General features: G+C 42.4%; 1 protein-coding gene across 2 annotated transcripts in view; it reads right to left on the reverse strand.

Moving 5' to 3' along the window:
• Positions 1 to 2379: 2379 nt before the first annotated feature.
• NUF2 (NUF2 component of NDC80 kinetochore complex) overlaps positions 2380 to 22445 on the reverse strand; it is a 36391-nt gene continuing 16325 nt past the window's right edge. The window contains exons 10-14 of one of the 2 annotated variants that reach the window (XM_007075666.3): positions 13235 to 13372; positions 11104 to 11244; positions 9765 to 9940; positions 8535 to 8670; positions 2380 to 2729 (exon numbers count right to left, since the gene is read on the reverse strand). In XM_007075666.3, coding sequence (XP_007075728.1) covers positions 2595 to 2729; positions 8535 to 8670; positions 9765 to 9940; positions 11104 to 11244; positions 13235 to 13372 — 726 coding nt within the window. In that variant the 3' untranslated portion in view covers positions 2380 to 2594. Of the gene's footprint in view, positions 2730 to 8534; positions 8671 to 9764; positions 9941 to 11103; positions 11245 to 13234; positions 13373 to 22445 lie in introns of those variants that run through there. The other variant, XM_015534636.2, reaches the window with a different exon arrangement.

Consider the following 22445-nt stretch of genomic DNA (forward strand, 5'->3'; position numbering starts at 1 on the left):
GACGCAGATTCACGTGGATAGATTACGGTTTCTAGAAATCCGGTTCTTTTTGAAGGTTAATTAACCAGTCATGGTAACTATTACTAGTTTCAGGCGTACCATATCGCGATTTGGCAATTCTGTCCATGAGTCAGTGTTCATCATGCTAAGTGTGCCCTTGATCCCCCTCCCCTCACCCTCTCCCCGTTGGTGAGAAGCAGTTTGCTCTCTGGATTCCAGGGTCTGTTTCTCATTTTTCCCTTTTTTTTGTTTCTCAAATTCCGCCTGAGTGAAATCATATAATATGTCTAATTTCACTTAGCATTATACTCTCTAGGTCCATCCATGTTGTTGCAAATGGCAAGATCTCATTCTTTTTTATGGCTGAGTAATATTCTGAAACACACACACACACACACACACACACACACACACACACACCTTGTGTCCATTCATCCATCGATGGACACTTGGGTTGCTTCCCTATCTTGGCCTTTCTAAATGATGCTGCCATAGACATAGGGGCCCATGTGGCTCCCTGAATTCGTGTTTCCAATACCCAGTAGTGGAATTACTGCGACATATTCTATTTTATTTTTAATTTTGTGAGGAACCTCCATACCGTTTTCCACAGTGGCTGCACCAATTTACATTCCCGCCAACAGTGCATGAGGGTTCCTTTTTCTCAACACCCTTGCCAACGCTTCCTCCCTCTCTTTTTTATTTTAGCCATTCTGACAAGTGTAAGGTGGCATCTTGGTTGGGGGTAGGGGTGGGGGACAACAGCTTAAAGGTGGAGATAGGTCCAGGGGGTTAAACTTTTAAATATAAAAAGAAAGAGAGGGTCGCCTGGGTAGCTCAGTGGGTTGAATGTCCGACTTCGGCTCAGGTCATGATCTCACAGCTCATGGGTTCTAGTCCCACATCGGGCTCTGTGCTGACAGCTCAGAGCCTGGAGCCTGCTTCAGATTCTGTGTCTCCCTCTCTCTCTGCTCTTCCCCCACTTGTGGTCTCTCTCAATAATAAATAAACATTTAAAAAAATTGTCTAGGGGTGCCTGGGTGGCCCAGTCGGTTAAGCGTCCAACTTCAGCTCAGGCCATGATCTCACAGTTCCTGAGTTCAAACCCCATGTCGGGCTCTGGGCTAACAACTCAGAGCCTGGAGCCTGCTTCGGATTCTGTGTCTCCCTCTCTGCACCTCCCCTGCTCCCACGCTGTCTCTCTCTCTCTCAAAAATAAATGTTAAAAAAAAAATTTTTTTTAATAAAATAAAATAAAAAGAGACATGGTCATGTTTACACCTGTTACCTAGCCTCATAAACAGACCTTTTAAAGGCTTAAAATTCTAACTATTTAAAAAGAAGCAAGAAAGGAACAGCGCAATAGTTCAGCCTTAGCCCAACTATCCCTCCCTGGACACCCAGATTTCTCCAGTGCCTCCATTCCAGGGCTTTTCCTCTCACTGAAAGGCTGGTCTCTACCTGCACTAATATTTTATTATCTCTGACAGAGACAGAAATACCCGGATTTCCCATGACTCCAGATGCTAATATGGAATACGTATTGATATCTTCTAGGCACTTGGCGCATTTTACCTCATTTTCCTCATAAAGGTGTCATGGCGCCATGAACATGAACAAAAGGAAACCTCACCACAGTGGGGTCTGGAGGCTAGAAGGGGGAGCCCTACCTCTCAACATCAATCACTGGAAGAACGACAGCTGCAGATCCCAACAAAAGAATCGTCCACAGTAAGGAATCATCATCCAACAGGGAGTGATGAGCTCTGCATCTCCTACCAGGAAGAGACCACGCTGGCAACTCAGCCGATGAGAAACCATCATCGCCTTCAACTCTCACTTCTCTCCAACGGACCTGGGATCAAACGACCCCTCCCGACATCCATCTTTTCCGGAGACAGTGTTCCTCTCGTTTGCCGGACCCGCCTGTGGTCCCGCCGTTGCCCGCACGTCCTGAACTGCAATTCTCTATTACTGAATAATCCCATTTTTGCTGGTGGAAAAACTGACAGTTTATTTTTAAGTGAAGCATCAGTGAAGAACTGGACCGCCACACTCAAACCTTCTCTCGCAAGTAATCACGCTAGAAAGTGGTACAGCACACACGTTCCGCACTCCAGTACCAAACAGAGCCCGGTTCAAATCTTGGCAAACCCGTTCCGTCTCTCAGGACCCACAGAGCAGTAACAGAAATATGTACGCGAGTTGCCCAAGTGAGCAGCGAACAAGACCCGGACCACGCTGCTCAGTGATACCACACCTCCTGATGTCCACAAAGCAAGCAAAGGCAGCAGAAGGCAACAGGAAGATTTTGCATTCCAGTGCACCCATTTTTGTCTTACTCCAACTACTGACAACGAGGGGCAGAGGAGACACATGAACAGCTGCACAGGTTATTTTAATTGTAAGTTAATAAAAGTCTACATCACACGTGTTCTCTTACAAAATAACAACCTAGAAGAGCCCGTGAAAACGGCTGAGCCAACATTACGTGCTGCTTCCGATACTTCCAAGAACTTCAACCGAACTGTCCTCTTTCCCAATGTAAAAGGAAGGCGGCTAGCTGCTTGCGGAAAGCCAAGTGCCTGCGTTAATCAGGCCGACGTTCTGAACATGTTCTTCTTCAGTTCAGCCGTTTTCGCCTCGATTTTAGCACCACAGTCCTCGGCTGCCTTTTCAATGCCTTCATGGTACTTCTCCAAAGCAGCTTTCAAACTCAGAAAGATTTCCTAGGTGGGAAATGAACTGGAGTAAGGATTATCCCATGCATCAAGCTAACCTGATAATGAGTGGCAAGAACTCGAACCATCTCGTTAATATGCATTAGTCATATTTTAAAGCCCCAACGATCGTATGTGCACACGCACGCACACGTGTACCGGCTCGTTTTAAAAATTCCTTCTGCAAGCTGGGCAGACACAACGAAAAAGTCTGCTACTCAGAAGAAAGCAGAGATGTGCACAACAATGCCTTGGATTCCACGATGTCAAGAACATATTTCTAATTGTCAAGGAAGAGTTCCTACTTTGGAGCTTTTCATCTGTACCAGGCAAGTACCTGGGTTACTGACTGTATATACCACTACACCCTGTGCATCTGGCCCCGATCACCACTGAAAAGCTGTGTATGCAGGTCTAAGAAGTAATCGGGAGGACTGGAAAATACATGGTAGAGCCGCTTTAATAAAGCCATCAGGTAATTCTAATAAGCAATACTGAGTTTTCATAGAAACATGGGGATGGGCTAAGAATTTAGAAAACCACGAGAGAACAATTTTTATAGATGGAATAAAATAAAAGAAGCCAGTTGGCCTCCATGCATTCTCTTCTCTCTCGTACTTTACATAGTATGATTTTGACCTTCATATTATTCCTTTTTCTTGAACAAAACAATTCTCAAACCTCGGTACAAGAAAAAGTGGCATTCTGAAAGTTTATAGTTTCATCACTGAAATAAAATAGCAGACAGCAGTCCTTTTCCAATGAGAAGAAAAAGCAGTAAATGGGTGTGACGGGGATAATGTTCTTAATTTTAATCGTCCCTCCCATTAACTTTTTCTTAAACCTATACTTTGTCTACTACTGACCTTAGGGGTTTTTGTTTGTTTTAAAACGTTTATTTGTTTTAAGAGAAACAGAGAGAGTGCACGTGAGAGCAATGGAGGAGCAGAGACAGAGGGAGAGAGAGAATCCCAAGCAGGCTCTGCACTAAGCAAGGACCGTGGACCGTGGAGCTCGACGCAGGGCTCAATCCCAGGACCCTGAGATCACCACCTGAGCCGCTATGGAGAGTCAGATGCTTAGCCAACTGAGCCACCCAGGTGCCCCACTACTTATCAAGCTTAAGTTTTAGTGTAGACACTACCTCTTTTTGAACAAACTATATAGATTATAATTTAATATATTGCAGTTCACAGTGTTTCCAAAAAGAACAAAACTATTTCCAGACTCTGACATCTATGCAAGTGTGAGCACTCCTGCTCAAGATTCCGTGAATATAAATAGATGCTTAAGGCTAAACACTTCCCCAAATCCAAACACAGATAGTTATTAAATCCTAATACAAAAATAGAAGAGTCTTATTTAGATTTCTAAGATCTAATTGGGCATCAAATTACTACAACTATGGGATGTGAATCATTAAGAAAATAAATCAAACATTTTTGAAAGCTTTATTTCTTAAGTCTTAAAGGAAAAACAAGGTGAATTAGTTGCTAGCTTGTGTAAACACCATTTTAAAAAACTCAGCACATTCAGCAGCCATAGATCAATTTACCTTCCCAGTTCCATAGGAATGTACATTTATTCTTACTAAAAAGGAAGCTGAATAAATTTGGTAGTAAGGCAGTACTCGTGAAAAACTATTAAAACTAAGTGTTTAAATAAAGATACACAATCTAAATATCTGAACCCACCGCTTCAACACCCCCAAACCCCCTCCTTCTGAGAACAGACAGACTCTCACGGAGGAACCAAAGCCCACAGATGGAGCCAGCTAAATGAGTGACGCATCAAAGCCCATTCCAGGGCACAGCAACAGAAGCAAGCCGACCCTCATGGCCCTCACAGGACGTTAATGACAAGAAACCACAGCCCAAACAAATGCAGTTTTAGTTTCCAATTAAATTCTGTATCCAGGGGCACCTGGGTGGCTCAGTCGGGCAAGTATCCAACTTCGGCTCAGGTCACGACCTCGCAGTTTGCGAGCTGGGGCCCCGCGTCAGGCTCTGTGCTGTCAGCGCAGGGCCCACTCTGGATCCCCCGTCTCCGTCTCTCTGCCTCTCCTCTGCTCGTGCACGCACGCACGCTCTCTCTCTCTCTCTCTCAAAAATAAACATTTAAAATAAAAGTCCTAGAAGGCAGGGATCATGCCTTCCTTAGTCACAACTTATTCCAAGACAGGTGTAGCACCTGGCACCCAGACGGTGCACAGGCCATTTGGAGAACGAGTGCCTGGATGAATAAAGTACAGAAAAAACAGGGAGCTCCTGTTTTCACCAGGGAAGTGTAACAACAGTGATATTCAGCAGGATGAATCTGGCAGCACTTAGGGCAGATCTGATGTAGAGAATCCTAAGTCAAGGAAGAAACTTAGCAAGTTTTTGGTACAATCCACGAGCATCACAGAATTTCGCGACAGAAGTAGACCAGAAAAGGGTGGTTGTGAACAGTGTCACTGACTTTTAAAAAATCCTAACATTAACTTGGTGACCAGACACCAGGATTATCGAAACAAAGTCCAAAATTTCAACTCTTTGTGATAGAAAGTGATGATGCCATCACATGAAGACATTGGGAAGAAATGGAGTAAAAGGGAAAGAGACAAAGGGCAGAGGGGAAAGAAAAAGTGAGGAGGAGGAAGGCTGCTGGAAGATGCTGGATGTCATCTGGATGTCACTCTGAAAACGTTATTTTTGTCGAGGTGGGCAAGCCCACGGAAAATATCCAGCAGGCAGTTACGAAAAAGAGCACAGTTGAGGCCACTGGACAGAACAGGAAGAGACTATGAGAAAACCCGTCCAAATAAAGGTGGTAACTGGAAGCAGAAGAGGCAGGTATCTCTGGGAAAAAGGTATTTAAGGAAGAAAGGAATGTGAAGATCATTAGGGTCCCAGAGAATCGCACACAGCATAACTGGGCAACCGCAGTGCATCTTTTCCTTTCCAGGGAGGGGGCTTATGAAAGAAGCTAAGAGGAGCTCTTTGGCAAAATGCATCGTGATTGGCCAAGGATTCAGACGCCCCCATCCTGTTCACAACCAACGGATATCACAGTGCAGACTGGGTAAAGGTTAGAGCCACCAGGCACCTTCAACAACTATCTCCCAAGTCTTGATCAGAGGTTCTCTGCCAGTCTGAAGGAAGAAAAACTTAACACAGCAAAGGGCCCAATTCTAGTCAACATTCTTATTCTGGAGAAAAAGGCATGTTGGTCAAGTGTGCGGGTGACAGCTAAGCCACGAAAAACAGTTAATGTGAGTGATACAAAGATTTCAAACGACCTTGATCCTTTGAAATCCACACTGAAGGAAATAAATGAAGCCTTGAAAAAATAGTAATAAAATTCTAAATTAAAAGTTCCAAGAAATGGCTGCATTAAAGTACGGTGAGACATTTTAACTAGGCAGAACTACATGTGGAAACGATAGGGGTCATTTAATTGATCACCAGCTCAATATGAGCCAAGGGCAAGCTGTTGCTCTAAAAATCCAAGCCAGGATCACACTTCATTAACAGGAGCGCCGTGCTCGGGGGCTGGCCACACCATTATTTGGAAGGCTATGTTTAGAACCAGGTCCTACATTTTAAACAGAATAATGACAAGCAGGAAACGGGGCGGAGTGGGGGGGAGAGACAGTAAACAGGATAGTAATGAATCTGAAAATTAAGCTATATAAAGAGTGGCTGGAAAACTGGGGCTCATTAACCCAGATGAGAAGGCTGAAGGAACCCATGATCATTATCCTCAAATGTCTGCAGTGATATTAAGCAGAGGAGGATACAGATTTGTTCCAGAGAGATCCTGGTTCACTAGACTACAGAAATTATATTCTAAACTAAAAACGACAAGTAACATTTTAACAACCAAAGCTGTCCTGGTAAAACAGCTTGGGTGGTTATGGGCTCTGTGATACTGAAAACAATGAAGCGGAACCTATCAGTGGTTCTCAAAAGCCACAATAAAAAATTCCAGTCCGTGGACCCCGTTGCTGAGGATTCTAATTCAGGACATCTGGGTGGGGGGTTGTGTTTATTTTGCAATTCCTGTTTGAATTCTAATACAGAGCCAGTTTTAGCAATTTCATGCTAGAGGACCATCCAAGTTTACAAATATTCATGAAAAGCACACTACATAGAAGGCACCCGCCTAGGCACGGTTTCACGTACAATGATAAAAAACACGTAATTGCTGCTGTCGAGAAACTTGAAATGTTACTGGCCAGACATCTCTGCGTTGCACACAGTAACATAAGGCAAGCAGGGCTGAGGGGCAGGAAGTCCTCCCACAGTAACTGCTTCACTAACTGTGCTTGACCCTGTGATAACAAATAAATATTAATTGATTGAGTGATTTGGTTAAGAAGGAGGATTAAGTATCTCCTCTAAGATCTTTGTAAGCCACATTTTAGAGATAAATAGAGGGACAAAGCCTGAGTCTTGGTGCATATCCAGGTAAGAGGCAGAAAAAAGAGAAGCCGTTGAAATGTAGAAAGAAAAGGGAAGGGCAGAAAAAGTCAGGGCAGCACACTGGGCAGACAGGCACAGGGAAACACAGCCCTTTTCCTTTCCTTTCTTGCTTCCTTCCCTCCACAGTGGCCTCAAGACAGCCTTCAGTGTATGCACATGCACACCTACAAGTGGCCGTGCAACAACCTCTTTCAAGGAGATGACAGTCCCGAGAACAGGTGAGGGGCGTGTCTGCAGTGGCTTTTAGCATTCTGACTCCTGGCAAACTGGATGTGGATGGTGGAAGGTAGTGACGGCAAGTATTTAAACACTTTTCAGCTTTCAGGTTTTAGGAAACCTTGATCCAATATGGCAATATAGGTAAGGTGAAGAATAAGAAAAAAAAAAAAAGAGGCCATGGGATTTCACGTGATAAAGGGCTGTTTTCAGTGATTTCTGGTAGCAGTTTGGGCCAGTCTTGAGGATATAGGTCAAACTTCAAAAGTGAAGAGAAAATGAGGGGCTCCTGGGTGGCTCAGTCGGTTGAGCGTCCGACTTCAGCTCAGGTCATGATCTCGCGGTTCACGAGTTGAAGCCCCACGTCGGGGTCTCTGCTGACAGCTCGGAGCCTGGAGCCTGCCTCGGATTCTGTGTCTCCTTCTCTCTCTGCCCCTCCCCTGCTTGTGCTCTTTCTCTCTCAAAAATAAAAAAAAACATTAAAAAAAAAAAAAAGATTAAGAGAAAATGAGCTCTAATCAACACATCAGGAATAGATTACTTCTTTGAGACATCAGCAGTTAAGAAAAGGACAGAAGGTAAACACTTTATGTTTGGCACTACACTGACATTTTGGAAGACACAAACGTGGAAGTCAAGATGTGTGTCCTCATTAAACTTGGAACTATGTACGAAATAAAATAAATACGCTGAAACAAGCAAAGAATAAAACCAGTAAGTAACTTTCAGGAATTGTGATAAAGATACCATTAAAAGTCTCCTCACACAGGGACTAACCTAAGCTATTTCGTTTCACGTAACAACTCAAACACACTGAACACTGATGATAAATCATTTGGAGAGAAACTTTTTAGAGGACATTACTTACGATCATTATGCAAGTTTACTTATCAAAAAACGGTCAGAGCCTTTCGGGAGCACCTGCTCTTAACTGTAGTCAGGCCAGGGGGAAAGACCAGTGAAGAAAAGGTACGAAGGAGACAAACAAACACAGGTGAATGGAGACAGAACCCAAGGACGTAGGAGGTCAAGTTCTGCTTCAGAGAATGGACAAACCCCGAAGATGAGGGTGACGGAACCGCCACTGTGAGCTGGTAGACGATGTGAAATTCACTTGTGAACACACACTCACTTGGGACTTCAGTCTCTCCCTTTCAGTGGCATCTTTCAGTTGCTGAATTCCCAATTTAATCTTTTGGATTTCTTGATTAATTGTGGTTACTCGCTCATAGACAGCTCCTCTTTTTTCTTGAACTTTATTGCAATCTCTAAAGGAAAACAGAGACAGCTAAATTTTAATTCCACTCAAGCATCTGAAAAGGAAAACATTAACTCTAATACCGACTCCGAAGTGATCGCATCGATTTGTTTGACAAACCTAAACCCCTTCTCAAGACATAAAAGCAAATGGATGCAAACTCCGTGTGGTGCAGCCCCCGAGGGCTATTATTTAAAGCGGAGACTTGAAGTTACACTCCCCCAGGTGTCTTCACTCCTGTACTACGGGTGGGGATGTGAATCAGTACAACTTTTCTGCAAGGCGGATTGGCCACAAATACAAAATCCACCGCTTCTGCCCTTTTTCTTCATCCGCATGAGGCAGAACAAAGGAAATCTTCACCATATACAGGCTGAAACATGGGTCTTATGGGCATACATGCGGTGCGTACTCTAAAAATACAGTCTCTGGGGCGCCTGGGTGGCTGAGTCAGTTAAGTGTCTGACTTGGGCTCAGGTCATGATCTCGTGGTTCATGGGTTGGGGCCCCGCGTCGGGCTCTATGCTGACAGCTCGGAGCCTGGAACCTGCTTCGGATTCTGTGTCTCCATCTCTCTCTGCCCCTCCCTGGCTCACACTCTGTCTCTCTTGCTCTCAAAAATAAATAAATATTAAATAAATAAACAAACAAACAAACAAAAGGGAACGGACAGGAAGCACACTGGCTAACAACAATAACATGCTTACTGAAGTATTAATTCTTACTAGATTAAAAAACGGGGGCAACCTTTTCTCAAAACAAAACATGGATGCTATAATGTCATAGCCCAGCTGGACTGTAAGACGGGCCAGGCGGTTCATCTTCCGAGAGGGCACGGACATGAGCAGAGATACCAGAGGCCCTTCTGGAGAACCAGGCAAAGGAAACACTAGTGTAATGTACGGAAAAGGAAAAACCGAGGACCTACAACATCTCTCCATCCACACACAGCATTAGGAGATTCATAATGAATTCATCTCTGGTCACCCAAAGGCGGGACACCTTTTTGAGATTACAGGAGCTTTGGAATCTTAGGGAGGTGACAACATGCTAGCTTTCCCCGCTTATTTTCTCTAACACATTGAAGTGACAATGACTCCATACTCAATCACCGTGCGTTTGTACTGCTTGACGTCCTCGTGCTTCTTATTTATTTTGAATTGTGCTGTGGCAAGTTTTTCCTTCTTCCCAATCATCAGTCTTTTGAAGGAATTTTCTTCAGTCTTCAGTTTCTTCAGTTCTGACTCATCACTCTCAATTTGGTCCTCCAAGTTCAGGCTCTGCGTTTTACCACAAGGACGTAAAGTCAATACAACCCATTAGGATTTATAAACAAGAGGAATGTCTATTTCTTGGATGAGCTCTACGAAGATACAGTTGGAAGATGAGAAAAACCCGGACCGTCCGGAGGGCACGGGAAGGCGCCGGGGACCCTGGGAAAGGACGGGACACCCGGCGAGGGGTCCGTACGGGGTCGCTCATCGGTGAGGATGAGGACAGAGCCGTGTGCTAGGAGGACCGGCCGAGAGGCTGTGCCGAGGGCGCTGGGCCTGAACTAAGGTAGGAGGAACAAGGAGAAAGGGGAAGTGCAAGGAACTGTTACAGCAGGTGCACCTCAATCTTCTTGCTGACTCTAGACGGCAGATAAGGGAGTACGCGCTTGGGAAAGATTACCCCAGGCAACCTCACCTTCTACCCCTCTCTTCCCTCAAAGAAGTCCTTTATCAAATGCAAAGTCAGTGATCCTGGGGATAGTCTGGATTACTATGATAGAGTGAAGACGTGACAAAGGATTTTCAAGCTTCCAGCCTGAGAAACTTAAGTAACATTAGTATACCTGTGGACCCCCAGAGCAGGGCCTACATTGTAAACCTAAATCTCCTTATAGACCCCAGGGACGGCGCATTTGCAACTGTTAGTACAGGTTTAAAATTCCATTACTTTTCCCCCAAAATACACATGGCAATATGCCATGTTACTGAATTTATTATTCATCTCATCTGAAAGTTTAACATAGGCCTTCCCACTACTGTGTGCAACAAGAAAACTGTTTTGGGGCGCCTGGGTGGCCCCATCGGGTAAGCATCCAACTCAATCTCGGCTCAGATCATGATCTCACGGTGCGGGAGATCGAGCCCCATGTTAGGCTCTGTGCTGACAGCTCAGAATCTGCTTGGGATTCTCTGTCTCCCTCTCTCTGCCCCTCCCCGACTCTTTCTCTCTTTCTCTCTTTCTCTCTCTCTCTCAAATATAAAATAAGGTAAGTATTTAAAAACAAAAAAAGAAGAATGTTTCGTTGCCCAGCATACACTGCCACATCTATTATTCTCTAGAATGACCTTGCTTTTCTTTAGGAAAATAGTAACAAAAAGTAAAAGCAAATCCAAGCAACTATAGTAAACCATTACATAATAAAAGCATTAAAATGCTACATAATACAAACCTCCTTTAAGATGTTGGTTAACTTTTCCCTATTGTCTGCAAGGTCCTGTATTTTCTTCTGATATAACTGTACCTCCAGCTGACATGAAGGCAAGCACTCAACTGAGTCTCTGTAGATTTCGTATTTCTCCATCACTTCTTGCTTTGAGAGAGAAAACAAAAAACATAAAAGCCAGTGTGATAGTCTCCTTTATGAAACTGCAGTACTGTGTTTGCTCTTAAATAATTTCTGCACTTAATACTGAAAGCTTAAGAGCAGAGAACAATTAAGTTTCTGGGTCCGGGAGAAAGCACTATTACTGACACGTGTCTAAGTACATATAATTATGCTTCCTAATTGCCAGATATCCTTGCACAGTGGAGAACTGCCACAATTTTACTAAATCACTCACTGAAGTACCTTCCAAAGGTTATTCATGGTGAGTTTAAGAGAGTTCGTGTCTGCTAATATTCAAACTACTCCTAATTACTCCTGGGCAATCGTATTACCAATGATAATCTTCCTGTTCATCTTTCTAATAACCATTGCTACAGCAGATTCTTTTTAAAAGATTAATTCGTCTTCTGAAATTAGAAAATGAGCATGTTTACTACAACCCCTGGAACAACAGGCTTCCTTTCCTTCTCCCAGGGGCCCGTCCCCGTCCCCGCCCACCTTATTGGCCAACTGGACTTTGTCCTCAGTGAAACGCTTCATCAGATGACTGCTCACTTTTCTGTTGTCTTTTTCTTCCCAATTTGTAAATACTTTTGCATCTCTGAGTGTCATAGATATAACCCCTTTACCTCTCATGCACTATAAACATGTTCCATAGGTCCTCTTTTCTCTACAGATTTGATTTCCTGTCTTAATTTAAAAAAAAAAAAAAAAAACTAGCCCAGTTCAAGATTATACAAATGTTCTCCTAAAATTTCTAAAATTAAGTTTTAATCCACATAGAATTTACTTTTGTAAATGGCACAAGGTGTAGACCCAGCTCCCTTTTCTTCTAAATGAATGGCCAACTGAGCCAGAACTGTTTACTAAATAAACTACACTTTTCTCTTAAATACTCAGATCTATTTGTTGGCTTTCATTTCCGTTCTGCTGTCTATTCCTGTAATAGGATCTTAATGATCAGGAATGGCTGGAATAACGAATTCAGAGATAAACCAGAAATGTTCCTTTAATGGAGTTTAAAAACCCTGCCTCACAAAGGATGCTAAATTGTCCACCCACTTCTACTTCTGTCCCTGTCCACCTCCATCCATCTCCCACAGTGACCCATCATCTTTTTAAACATAAATTATATCATGTTCCAACATCCCCCTTTTAAACTAGTCAGTGGTATGTCCTGCTCCCACAGTAAAATCCAGCACCCTGAAAAATCTGCCAGTTTTTCTATCATCACCTCATGCCATTCCCCTTCTTACGTTTAAGGTGTTATTCTTTGAATATACCTTGCTCCCTTCTACCTCAGAGAATTTGCAAATGCTGTTCCCACTCCTCAGATCCTTTTCCATGCATTTAGTAGGATAAACATTGTTTATCCTTCAGATGTCAGCATCAATTTCTACTTCCTTCCCCCTCTACTCCCAGAGTTCCAAAATATTAAATTAGACCACCATCATTGCATTATTTCAAAGAACCCCATATTATTTTGTTCGTTTCTCTTTTTGGCACTTTTTAAAAAGTATTTTTAGAACAGTTTTAGGTTCACAGTAAAACTGAGCAGCAGGTACAGGGATTTCCCATGTACTTCCTACCCCAACACATGCACACCCTACGCATTTTCATAATACATATTATAATCCGTAATTATGTAATTGATTATAAACTTAATACCTTTCTCCATCATATAAAGTAAGCAGGTCTCACAAGGACAAAGAATTTCTATTTTGATCATCCAGGACAAGGTCTCAAAACTTTGTTGTATAATTGAACAAATGTCTTAAAATTGTACTTCCTTTCCCTACACCTGCTTTAGAGAAGAGCTATATCTTAGAGACAAGGGCAAGAAGCTTGAGAAAAAAAGAAATGTAGATAAACTGGATACCACAAAATTAACACACCACTAAGCAAGAGTTGCTAAAAAGAAAAAATACATATAGAGAAAAGCATTAAAATTTTTTTAAATAAAAAGGAAATTCACCCTGGAATTTTTAAGTTTCTGGACGGTATCTTTCATTTTTTCTTTATAATTCTTTAGTTTCTCTGGAGAATCCACAATTTTTGTTTTCAAACTCTCTTGCACTTCTTTCAAAGAAACTACGGACAATTTTAGTTCATTCTGTTGAGAAAACATATTTATATTAGATACAGTAATAAAACTGGTAACTTACCATTACGACAACGGAAAAGGACAAAGGAACGGGGTCTCTGCTCGCCGTGGTGGGGGCGGCTGTACAACTACGACCCTGTCACTCGCCTGCGTATTTGTTCCCATTCGTCTGTGGGCCGAAGACCAAGCCCCTGAGCAGGACATTCAAAGGCCCTTTGCCGTGTACCCCTCCCGTCCTCGCCAGGGTCCTCTTCCACCAGGGCCCCGCTCTACCTACGACCTGCTAACGTCAGGCCTAGGCTCGGAAGGTGCCAGCAATGTCTCTCTGATCAGCACGGTCCTTCTGAAAACCGTCAGCCCTGTGCCGCCTGTGAGCTCCATTAATCCTTGGAAATCCTGCCCCCACTGCCTTTACGTCCTTCTATAAACAACACCATCACTGTTCAGGGGACGCTATCCGTATGTACTTCATATGTGTTGCTGACTTTGGCTGGGTGACCTGGAGTTGTGTAAAGTTCTTTTGTGTTCCCAGAGCACACACCAAGCACTAGCACTGGGGGGGTGATCGACACATGCTCGCTGAATTAAAACAAATTTCCTTAGTCTCCCGAATTTCAAACCACCCGGGGAACTGAGGTGAAGGGCATCAGAAAACGCTATTAAAACTTCTGTGTAAGTGTAAGGGCGCCTGAGTGGCTCAGTCAGTTGAACCTCTGACTCTTGATTTCGGCTCAGGTCGTGATCTCACGGTTCGTAGGTTCAAGCGCGGAGCCTGCTTGGGATTCTCCCTCTCTCCCTCTCTTTCTGCCCTTCCCCTGTTCATGCTGTTTCTCTCTCTCTCTCAAAATAAATAAATATTAAAAAAAAAAATCTCTGCAAGTCTAAAATTATATAAAAAGAAAAATATTCACATGAACTTCCTCCCAAAGTATTAGCTGATAAATTACATTGTTTTGAAACACTCTATGACTCAATGAATCGATATAGAAAGGTTTCCAAGAAATATGAAGTGCAAGAACCAATTACAGATCAACATACAACACAAAACGGAATAGTTTCTACGAAAGCAGAATAATGAAAAAGCAAGACAACCATATGCCTCTACACAGGTGCACACCATGTCAGGGAAAAGGACGGGAGGGTGTGGCCTGCAGGGTAAGCGGGCCCAGAGAAGAGGGGCTTTGTGTCTCACTCGCTGTCCCTTGTCTCTCCCTGCATATATAACGATATACACGTTATGCCACTTGAGTGTTTCACAACAGGAATGTACTGCTATGTGGCTCGTGTAACTTGTCTACAAGTTATTTTTTTTAACTAAAAAGTACCACAACTGATCTCACCTTTTTTCCAACTAACTCAGGGAGGCAAGTTAAATGTTTGAAACAGTGTGTCTGTTATTTTAGTAGACCGCCCCACTGTCCGCTCCCTCATGCTCCACAAAACTAGTGATCACTTTCCTTCCAATTGATACTGACTTTCATCACAGTTTTTCCCTTTATAAAAAGCTTAGATTGGATATTATAATTACAAAATGATTTTATTTTAATGTAGCTTTAAATGGGACAGAAAGAAATGAATAATAAAACTGAACCACAGCCAATACTACTCAGATAAAAGCCTTTGCTAATAAAAAGAGTGACAGAAAAACAAGGAACATGTTCCACCAAAGTAAATTTCAGGTGGATCTAAAGTGTCAGCGTTAACAGGGAAGCCATAAAAGTACAACGAGACAATGTGGGATTAAACAAATGAGAAGTGGGACGGTATTTTCTACGTAAAGAATTCAAGCCACAGAGGTATCCGGAAGATGGCGGCGTAGGAGGACGCGGGGCTCACAGCGCGTCCTGCCGATCACTTAGATTCCACCTACACCTGCCTAAAGAACCCAGAAAACCGCCAGAGGATTAGCAGAAGGGAGTCTCCGGAGTCAAGCGCAGACTAGAGGCCCACGGAAGAGGGTAGGAAGGGCGGCGAGGCGGTGCGCGCTCCACGGACTGGCGGGAGGGAGCCGGGGCGGAGGGGCGGCTCGCCGGCCAAGCGGAGCCCCCGAGTCTGGCTGGCAAAAGCGGAGGGGCCGGACGGACTGTGTTCCGACAGCAAGCGCGACTTAGCGTCTGGGAGGTCATAAGTTAACAGCTCTGCTCAGAAAGCGGGAAGGCTGGAGGACAAAGGGAGGGAGAGCTGCTGAGCCCCCAGACGGCAGAGCTCAGCTTGGTGGGGAACAAAGGCGCCAGCGCCATCTCCCCCGCCCATCCCCCAGCCAAAATCCCAAAGGGAACCGGTTCCTGCCAGGGAACTTGCTCGCTCCGCGCAAACACCCAACTCTGTGCTTCTGCGGAGCCAAACCTCTGGCAGCGGATCTGACTCCCTCCCGCTGCCACAGGGCTCCTCCTGAAGTGGATCACCTAAGGAGAAGCGAGCTAAGCCTGCCCCTCCAGCCCCCGTGCACCTTGCCTACCCACCCCAGCTAATACGCCAGATCCCCAGCAACACAAGCCTGGCAGTGTGCAAGTAGCCCAGACGGGACACGCCACCCCACAGTGAATCCCGCCCCTAGGAGAGGGGAAGAGAAGGCACACACCAGTCTGACTGTGGCCCCAGCAGTGGGCTAGGGGCAGACATCGACATCGGGTCGGACTGCGGCCCCGCCCACTAACTCCAGTTATACACCACAGCACAGGGGAAGTGCACTGCAGGTCCTCACCACGCCAGGGACTCTCCAAAATGACCAAACGGAAGAATTCCCCTCAGAAGAATCTCCAGGAAATAACAACAGCTAATGGACTGATCAAAAAGGATTTAAATAATATAACAGAAAGTGAATTTAGAATAATAGTCATAAAATTAATCGCTGGGCTTGAAAACAGTATACAGGACAGCAGAGAATCTCTTGCCACAAAGATCGAGGGACTAAGGAACAGTCACGAGGAGTTGAAAAACGCTTTAAACGAATTGCAAAACAAAATGGAATCCACGATGGCTCGGCTTGAAGAGGCAGAGGAGAGAATAGGTGAACTAGAAGATAAAGTTATGGAGAAAGAGGAAGCTGAAAGAAAGAGAGATAAAAAAATCCAGGAGTATGAGGGGAAAATTAGAGAACTAAGTGATACACTAAAAAAAAATAATATACGCATAATTGGTATCCCAGAGGAGGAAGAGAGAGGGAAGGGTGCTGAAGGGGTACTTGAACAAATTATAGCTGAGAACTTCCCTGAACTGGGGAAGGAAAAAGGCATTGAAATCCAAGAGGCACAGAGAACTCCCTTCAGACGTAACTTGAATCGATCTTCTGCACGACATATCATAGTGAAACTGGCAAAATACAAGGATAAAGAGAAAATTCTGAAAGCAGCAAGGGATAAACGTGCCCTCACATATAAAGGGAGACCTATAAGACTCGTGACTGATCTCTCCTTTGAAACTTGGCAGGCCAGAAAGGCTTGGCACGATATCTACAGTGTGCTAAACAGAAAAAATATGCAGCCGAGAATCCTTTATCCAGCAAGTCTGTCATTTAGAATAGAAGGAGAGATAAAGGTCTTCCCAAACAAACAAAAACTGAAGGAATTTGTCACCACGAAACCAGCCCTACAAGAGATCCTAAGGGGGATCCTGTGAGACAAAGTACCAGAGACATCACTACAAGCATAAAACATACAGACATTCACAATGACTCTAAACCCATATCTTTCTATAATAACACTGAATGTAAATGGATTAAATGCGCCAACCAAAAGACATAGGGTATCAGAATGGATAAAAAAACAAGACCCATCTATTTGCTGTCTACAAGAGACTCATTTTAGATCTGAGGACACCTTTAGATTGAGAGTGAGGGGATGGAGAACTATTTATCATGCTCCTGGAAGCCAAAAGAAAGCTGGAGTAGCCATACTTATATCAGACAAACTAGACTTTAAATTAAAGGCTGTAACAAGAGATGAAGAAGGGCATTATAGAATAATCACAGGGTCTATCCACCAGGAAGAGCTAACTATTATAAATGTCTATGCGCCAAATACCCGAGCCCCCAGATATATAAAACAATTACTCATAAACATAAGCAACCTTATTGATAAGAATGTGGTCATTGCAGGGGACTTTAACACCCCACTTACAGAAATGGATAGATCATCTAGACACACAGTCAATAAAGAAACAAGGGCCCTGAATGATACATTGGATCAGATGGACTTGACAGATATATTTAGAACTCTGCATCCCAAAGCAACAGAATATACTTTCTTCTCGAGTGCACATGGAACATTCTCCAAGATAGATCATATGCTGGGTCACAAAACAGCCCTTCATAAGTTTACAAGAATTGAAATTATACCATGCATACTTTCAGACCACAATGCTATGAAGCTTGAAATCAACCACAGGAAAAAGCCTGGAAAACCTCCAAAAGCATGGAGGTTAAAGAACACCCTACTAACGAATGAGTGGGTCAACCAGGCAATTAGAGAAGAAATTAAAACATATATGGAAACAAACGAAAATGAAAATACAACAATCCAAACGCTTTGGGATGCAGCGAAGGCAGTCCTGAGAGGAAAATACATTGCAATCCAGGCCTATCTCAAGAAACAAGAAAAATGCCAAATACAAAACCTAACAGCACACCTAAAGGAAATAGAAGCAGAACAGCAAAGGCAGCCTAAACCCAGCAGAAGAAGAGAAATAATAAAGATCAGAGCAGAAATAAACAATATAGAATCTAAAAAAACTGTAGAGCAGATCAACGAAACCAAGAGTTGGTTTTTTGAAAAAATAAACAAAATTGACAAACCTCTAGCCAGGCTTCTCAAAAAGAAAAGGGAGATGACCCAAATAGATAAAATCATGAATGAAAATGGAATGATTACAACCAATCCCTCAGAGATACAAACAATTATCAGGGAATACTATGAAAAATTATATGCCAGCAAATTGGACAACCTGGAAGAAATGGACAAATTTCTAAACACCCACACTCTTCCAAAACTCAATCAGGAGGAAATAGAAAGCTTGAACAGACCCATAACCAGCGAAGAAATTGAATCGGTTATCAAAAATCTCCCAACAAATAAGAGTCCAGGACCAGATGGCTTCCCAGGGGAGTTCTACCAGACATTTAAAGCAGAGATAATACCTATCCTTCTCAAGCTATTCCAAGAAATAGAAAGGGAAGGAAAACTTCCAGACTCATTCTATGAAGCCAGTATTACTTTGATTCCTAAACCAGACAGAGACCCAGTAAAAAAAGAGAACTACAGGCCAATATCCCTGATGAATATGGATGCAAAAATTCTTAATAAGATACTAGCAAATCGAATTCAACAGCATATAAAAAGAATTATTCACCATGATCAAGTGGGATTCATTCCTGGGATGCAGGGCTGGTTCAACATTCGCAAATCGATCAACGTGATACATCACATTAACAAAAAAAAAGAGAAGAACCATATGATCCTGTCAATCGATGCAGAAAAGGCCTTTGACAAAATCCAGCACCCTTTCTTAATAAAAACCCTTGAGAAAGTCGGGATAGAAGGAACATACTTAAAGATCATAAAGGCCATTTATGAAAAGCCCACAGCTAACATCATCCTCAACGGGGAAAAACTGAGAGCTTTTTCCCTAAGATCAGGAACACGACAGGGATGCCCACTGTCACCGCTGCTGTTTAATATAGTGCTGGAAGTTCTAGCATCAGCAATCAGACAACAAAAGGAAATCAAAGGCATCAAAATTGGCAAAGATGAAGTCAAGCTTTCGCTTTTTGCAGATGACATGATATTATACATGGAAAATCCGATAGACTCCACCAAAAGTCTGCTAGAACTGATACATGAATTCAGCAAAGTTGCAGGATACAAAATCAACGTGCAGAAATCAGTTGCATTCTTATACACTAACAATGAAGCAACAGAAAGACAAATGAAGAAACTGATCCCATTCACAATTGCACCAAGAAGCATAAAATACCTAGGAATAAATCTAACCAAAGATGTAAAAGATCTGTATGCTGAAAACTATAGAAAGCTTATGCAGGTAATTGAAGAAGATATAAAGAAATGGAAAGACATTCCCTGCTCATGGATTGGAAGAATAAATATTGTCAAAATGTCAATACTACCCAAAGCTATCTACACATTCAATGCAATCCCAATCAAAATTGCACCAGCATTCTTCTCGAAACTAGAACAAGCAATCCTAAAATTCATATGGAACCACAAAAGGCCCCGAATAGCCAAAGTAATTTTGAAGAAGAAGACCAAAGCAGGAGGCATCACAATCCCAGACTTTAGCCTCTACTACAAAGCTGTCATCATCAAGACAGCATGGTATTGGCATAAAAACAGACACATAGACCAATGGAATAGAATAGAAACCCCAGAACTAGACCCACAAACGTATGGCCAACTCATCTTTGACAAAGCAGGAAAGAACATCCAATGGAAAAAAGACAGTCTCTTTAACAAATGGTGCTGGGAGAACTGGACAGCAACATGCAGAAGGTTGAAACTAGACCACTTTCTCACACCATTCACAAAAATAAACTCAAAATGGATAAAGGACCTGAATGTGAGACAGGAAACCATCAAAACCTTAGAGGAGAAAGCAGGAAAAGACCTCTCTGACCTCAGCCGTAGCAATCTCTTACTCGGCACATCCCCAAAGGCAAGGGAATTAAAAGCAAAAGTGAATTACTGGGACCTTATGAAGATAAAAAGCTTCTGCACAGCAAAGGAAACAACCAACAAAACTAAAAGGCAACCAACGGAATGGGAAAAGATATTTGCAAATGACACATCAGACAAAGGGCTAGTATCCAAAATCTATAAAGAGCTCATCAAACTCCACACCAGAAAAACAAATAACCCAGTGAAGAAATGGGCAGAAAACATGAATAGACACTTCTCTAAAGAAGACATCCGGATGGCCAACAGGCACATGAAAAGATGTTCAACGTCGCTCCTTATCAGGGAAATACAAATCAAAACCACACTCAGATACCACCTCACGCCAGTCAGAGTGGCCAAAATGAAGAAATCAGGAGACTATAGATGCTGGAGAGGATGTGGAGAAACAGGAACCCTCTTGCACTGTTGGTGGGAATGCAAATTGGTGCAGCCGCTCTGGAAAGCAGTGTGGAGGTTCCTCAGAAAATTAAAAATAGACCTACCCTATGACCCAGCAATAGCACTGCTAGGAATTTATCCAAGGGATACAGGAGTACTGATGCATAGGGGCACCTGTACCCCAATGTTTATAGCGGCACTCTCAACAATAGCCAAATTATGGAAAGAGCCTAAATGTCCATCAACTGATGAATGGATAAAGAAATTGTGGTTTATATACACAATGGAATACTACGTGGCAATGAGAAAAAATGAAATATGGCCTTTTGTAGCAACATGGATGGAACTGGAGAGTGTGATGCTAAGTGAAATAAGCCATACAGAGAAAGACAGATACCATATGGTTTCACTCTTATGTGGATCCTGAGAAACATAACAGAAACCCATGGGGGAGGGGAAGGAAAAAAAAAAAAAAAAAAAAGAGGTTAGAGTGGGAGAGAGCCAAAGCATTAGAGACTGTTAAAAACTGAGAACAAACTGAGGGTTGATGGGGGGTGGGAGGGAGGGCAGGGTGAGAGGGAGGGCAGGGTGGGTGATGGGTATTGAGGAGGGCACCTTTTGGGATGAGCACTGGGTGTTGTATGGAAACCAATTTGACAGTAAATTTCATATATTAAAAAATAAAAAAAAATTAAAAAAAAAAAAAGAATTCAAGCCACAAACCATGAAGGCCATGTCTATACATTTTACCACATTGAAAACATAAGCCTTCTAATGGGGAAAAAATGATGAATTTTTTTTTTTTTTTTTTTTTTGCCCATAAACCATCATTTTAATTGCAGCATTACGACCTTTTATTGAAATCATCTGATTACATGGATATTTTTATTACTACCTATAGGACAGGTAGAGACTGCATCTTGGGCATTTTTATATTCATAGAAATTCTTACTATTGGCTTCATTGAGTAATTGAGTATGTATATAATAAATATCATATAAACAGTGATTTTAGAAAATATAAAACACTTAATAGAAATATGGGTAGAAGACATGAGTATACAACACATATACAAGACAATCCAGCTATTTAAGACACAACAAAAGTTAAATATTATAGTAGTTAAAAATTCCATTAAAAGGCATGATGAGATACTATTTTAAGCCCTTTAGATTACCAAAAAAAAAAAAAAATCCCAAACTATTGAAAGCATCATTGATGACAAGAGCAAGAGAAAAATCAGCAGTACTGTAATACTGGTGGGAGCATAAACTAGTATTATCTTTTAGATTCATAAAAATCTTCACTGTTTTTGGCCACATCATTTCACTTCTTGAATTCAATTTTAACAAAGTGATTTGAACTAATTTTGTTAAAAATGATTTAAAAAGAAAAAGAAAAAAATATCATTCAAAAGTAAACAGCCTTAACGTTCGTTTTTGGATCTTTAGAGGGGCAAATGATTTTAGCTTGATTTATTATGTTGTTTTATAATGAAGATCAGGCTCCTTTCTGAACTATGGTTGTTTTCAGCTTTGTTTCTTAAACCTTTATATATTATCTGAGGATATCTTTTCTTTCCTTGCCTTTCTTTTCCCTTCTCCTTTCTTCCTTCAAAAAAACATTTTCCTTTCCTGTACAAAGACTGTGTATTACTTTTAGAATATCTACAATGTGAATGTGTTCATTCAAAAAGTCAACTTTTATTATAAGATAATTTATAAAGTAAAAGACAAATAGTTAATACCCCAAACTCATAAATCTTCTTTAAAAAAAATGAAATAAGCAGGGTGCCCGCGTGGCTCAGTTGGTTGAGCGTCTGACTTTGGCTCAGGTCATGATCTCACGGCTCGGCTCGTGAGTTCGAGCCCCGCGTCGGGCTCGGTGCTGACAGCTCGGAGCCTGGAGCCTGCTTCGGATTCTGGGTCTCCCTCTCTCTCTGCCCCTCCCCCACTTGTGCTCTGTCTCTCTCTCAAAAATAAGTAAACATTAAAAAAATAAATTAAAAAAATGAA

This window comes from Panthera tigris, chromosome F3 (genome assembly GCF_018350195.1).
Source record: "Panthera tigris isolate Pti1 chromosome F3, P.tigris_Pti1_mat1.1, whole genome shotgun sequence".
NCBI lineage: Eukaryota > Metazoa > Chordata > Mammalia > Carnivora > Felidae > Panthera > Panthera tigris.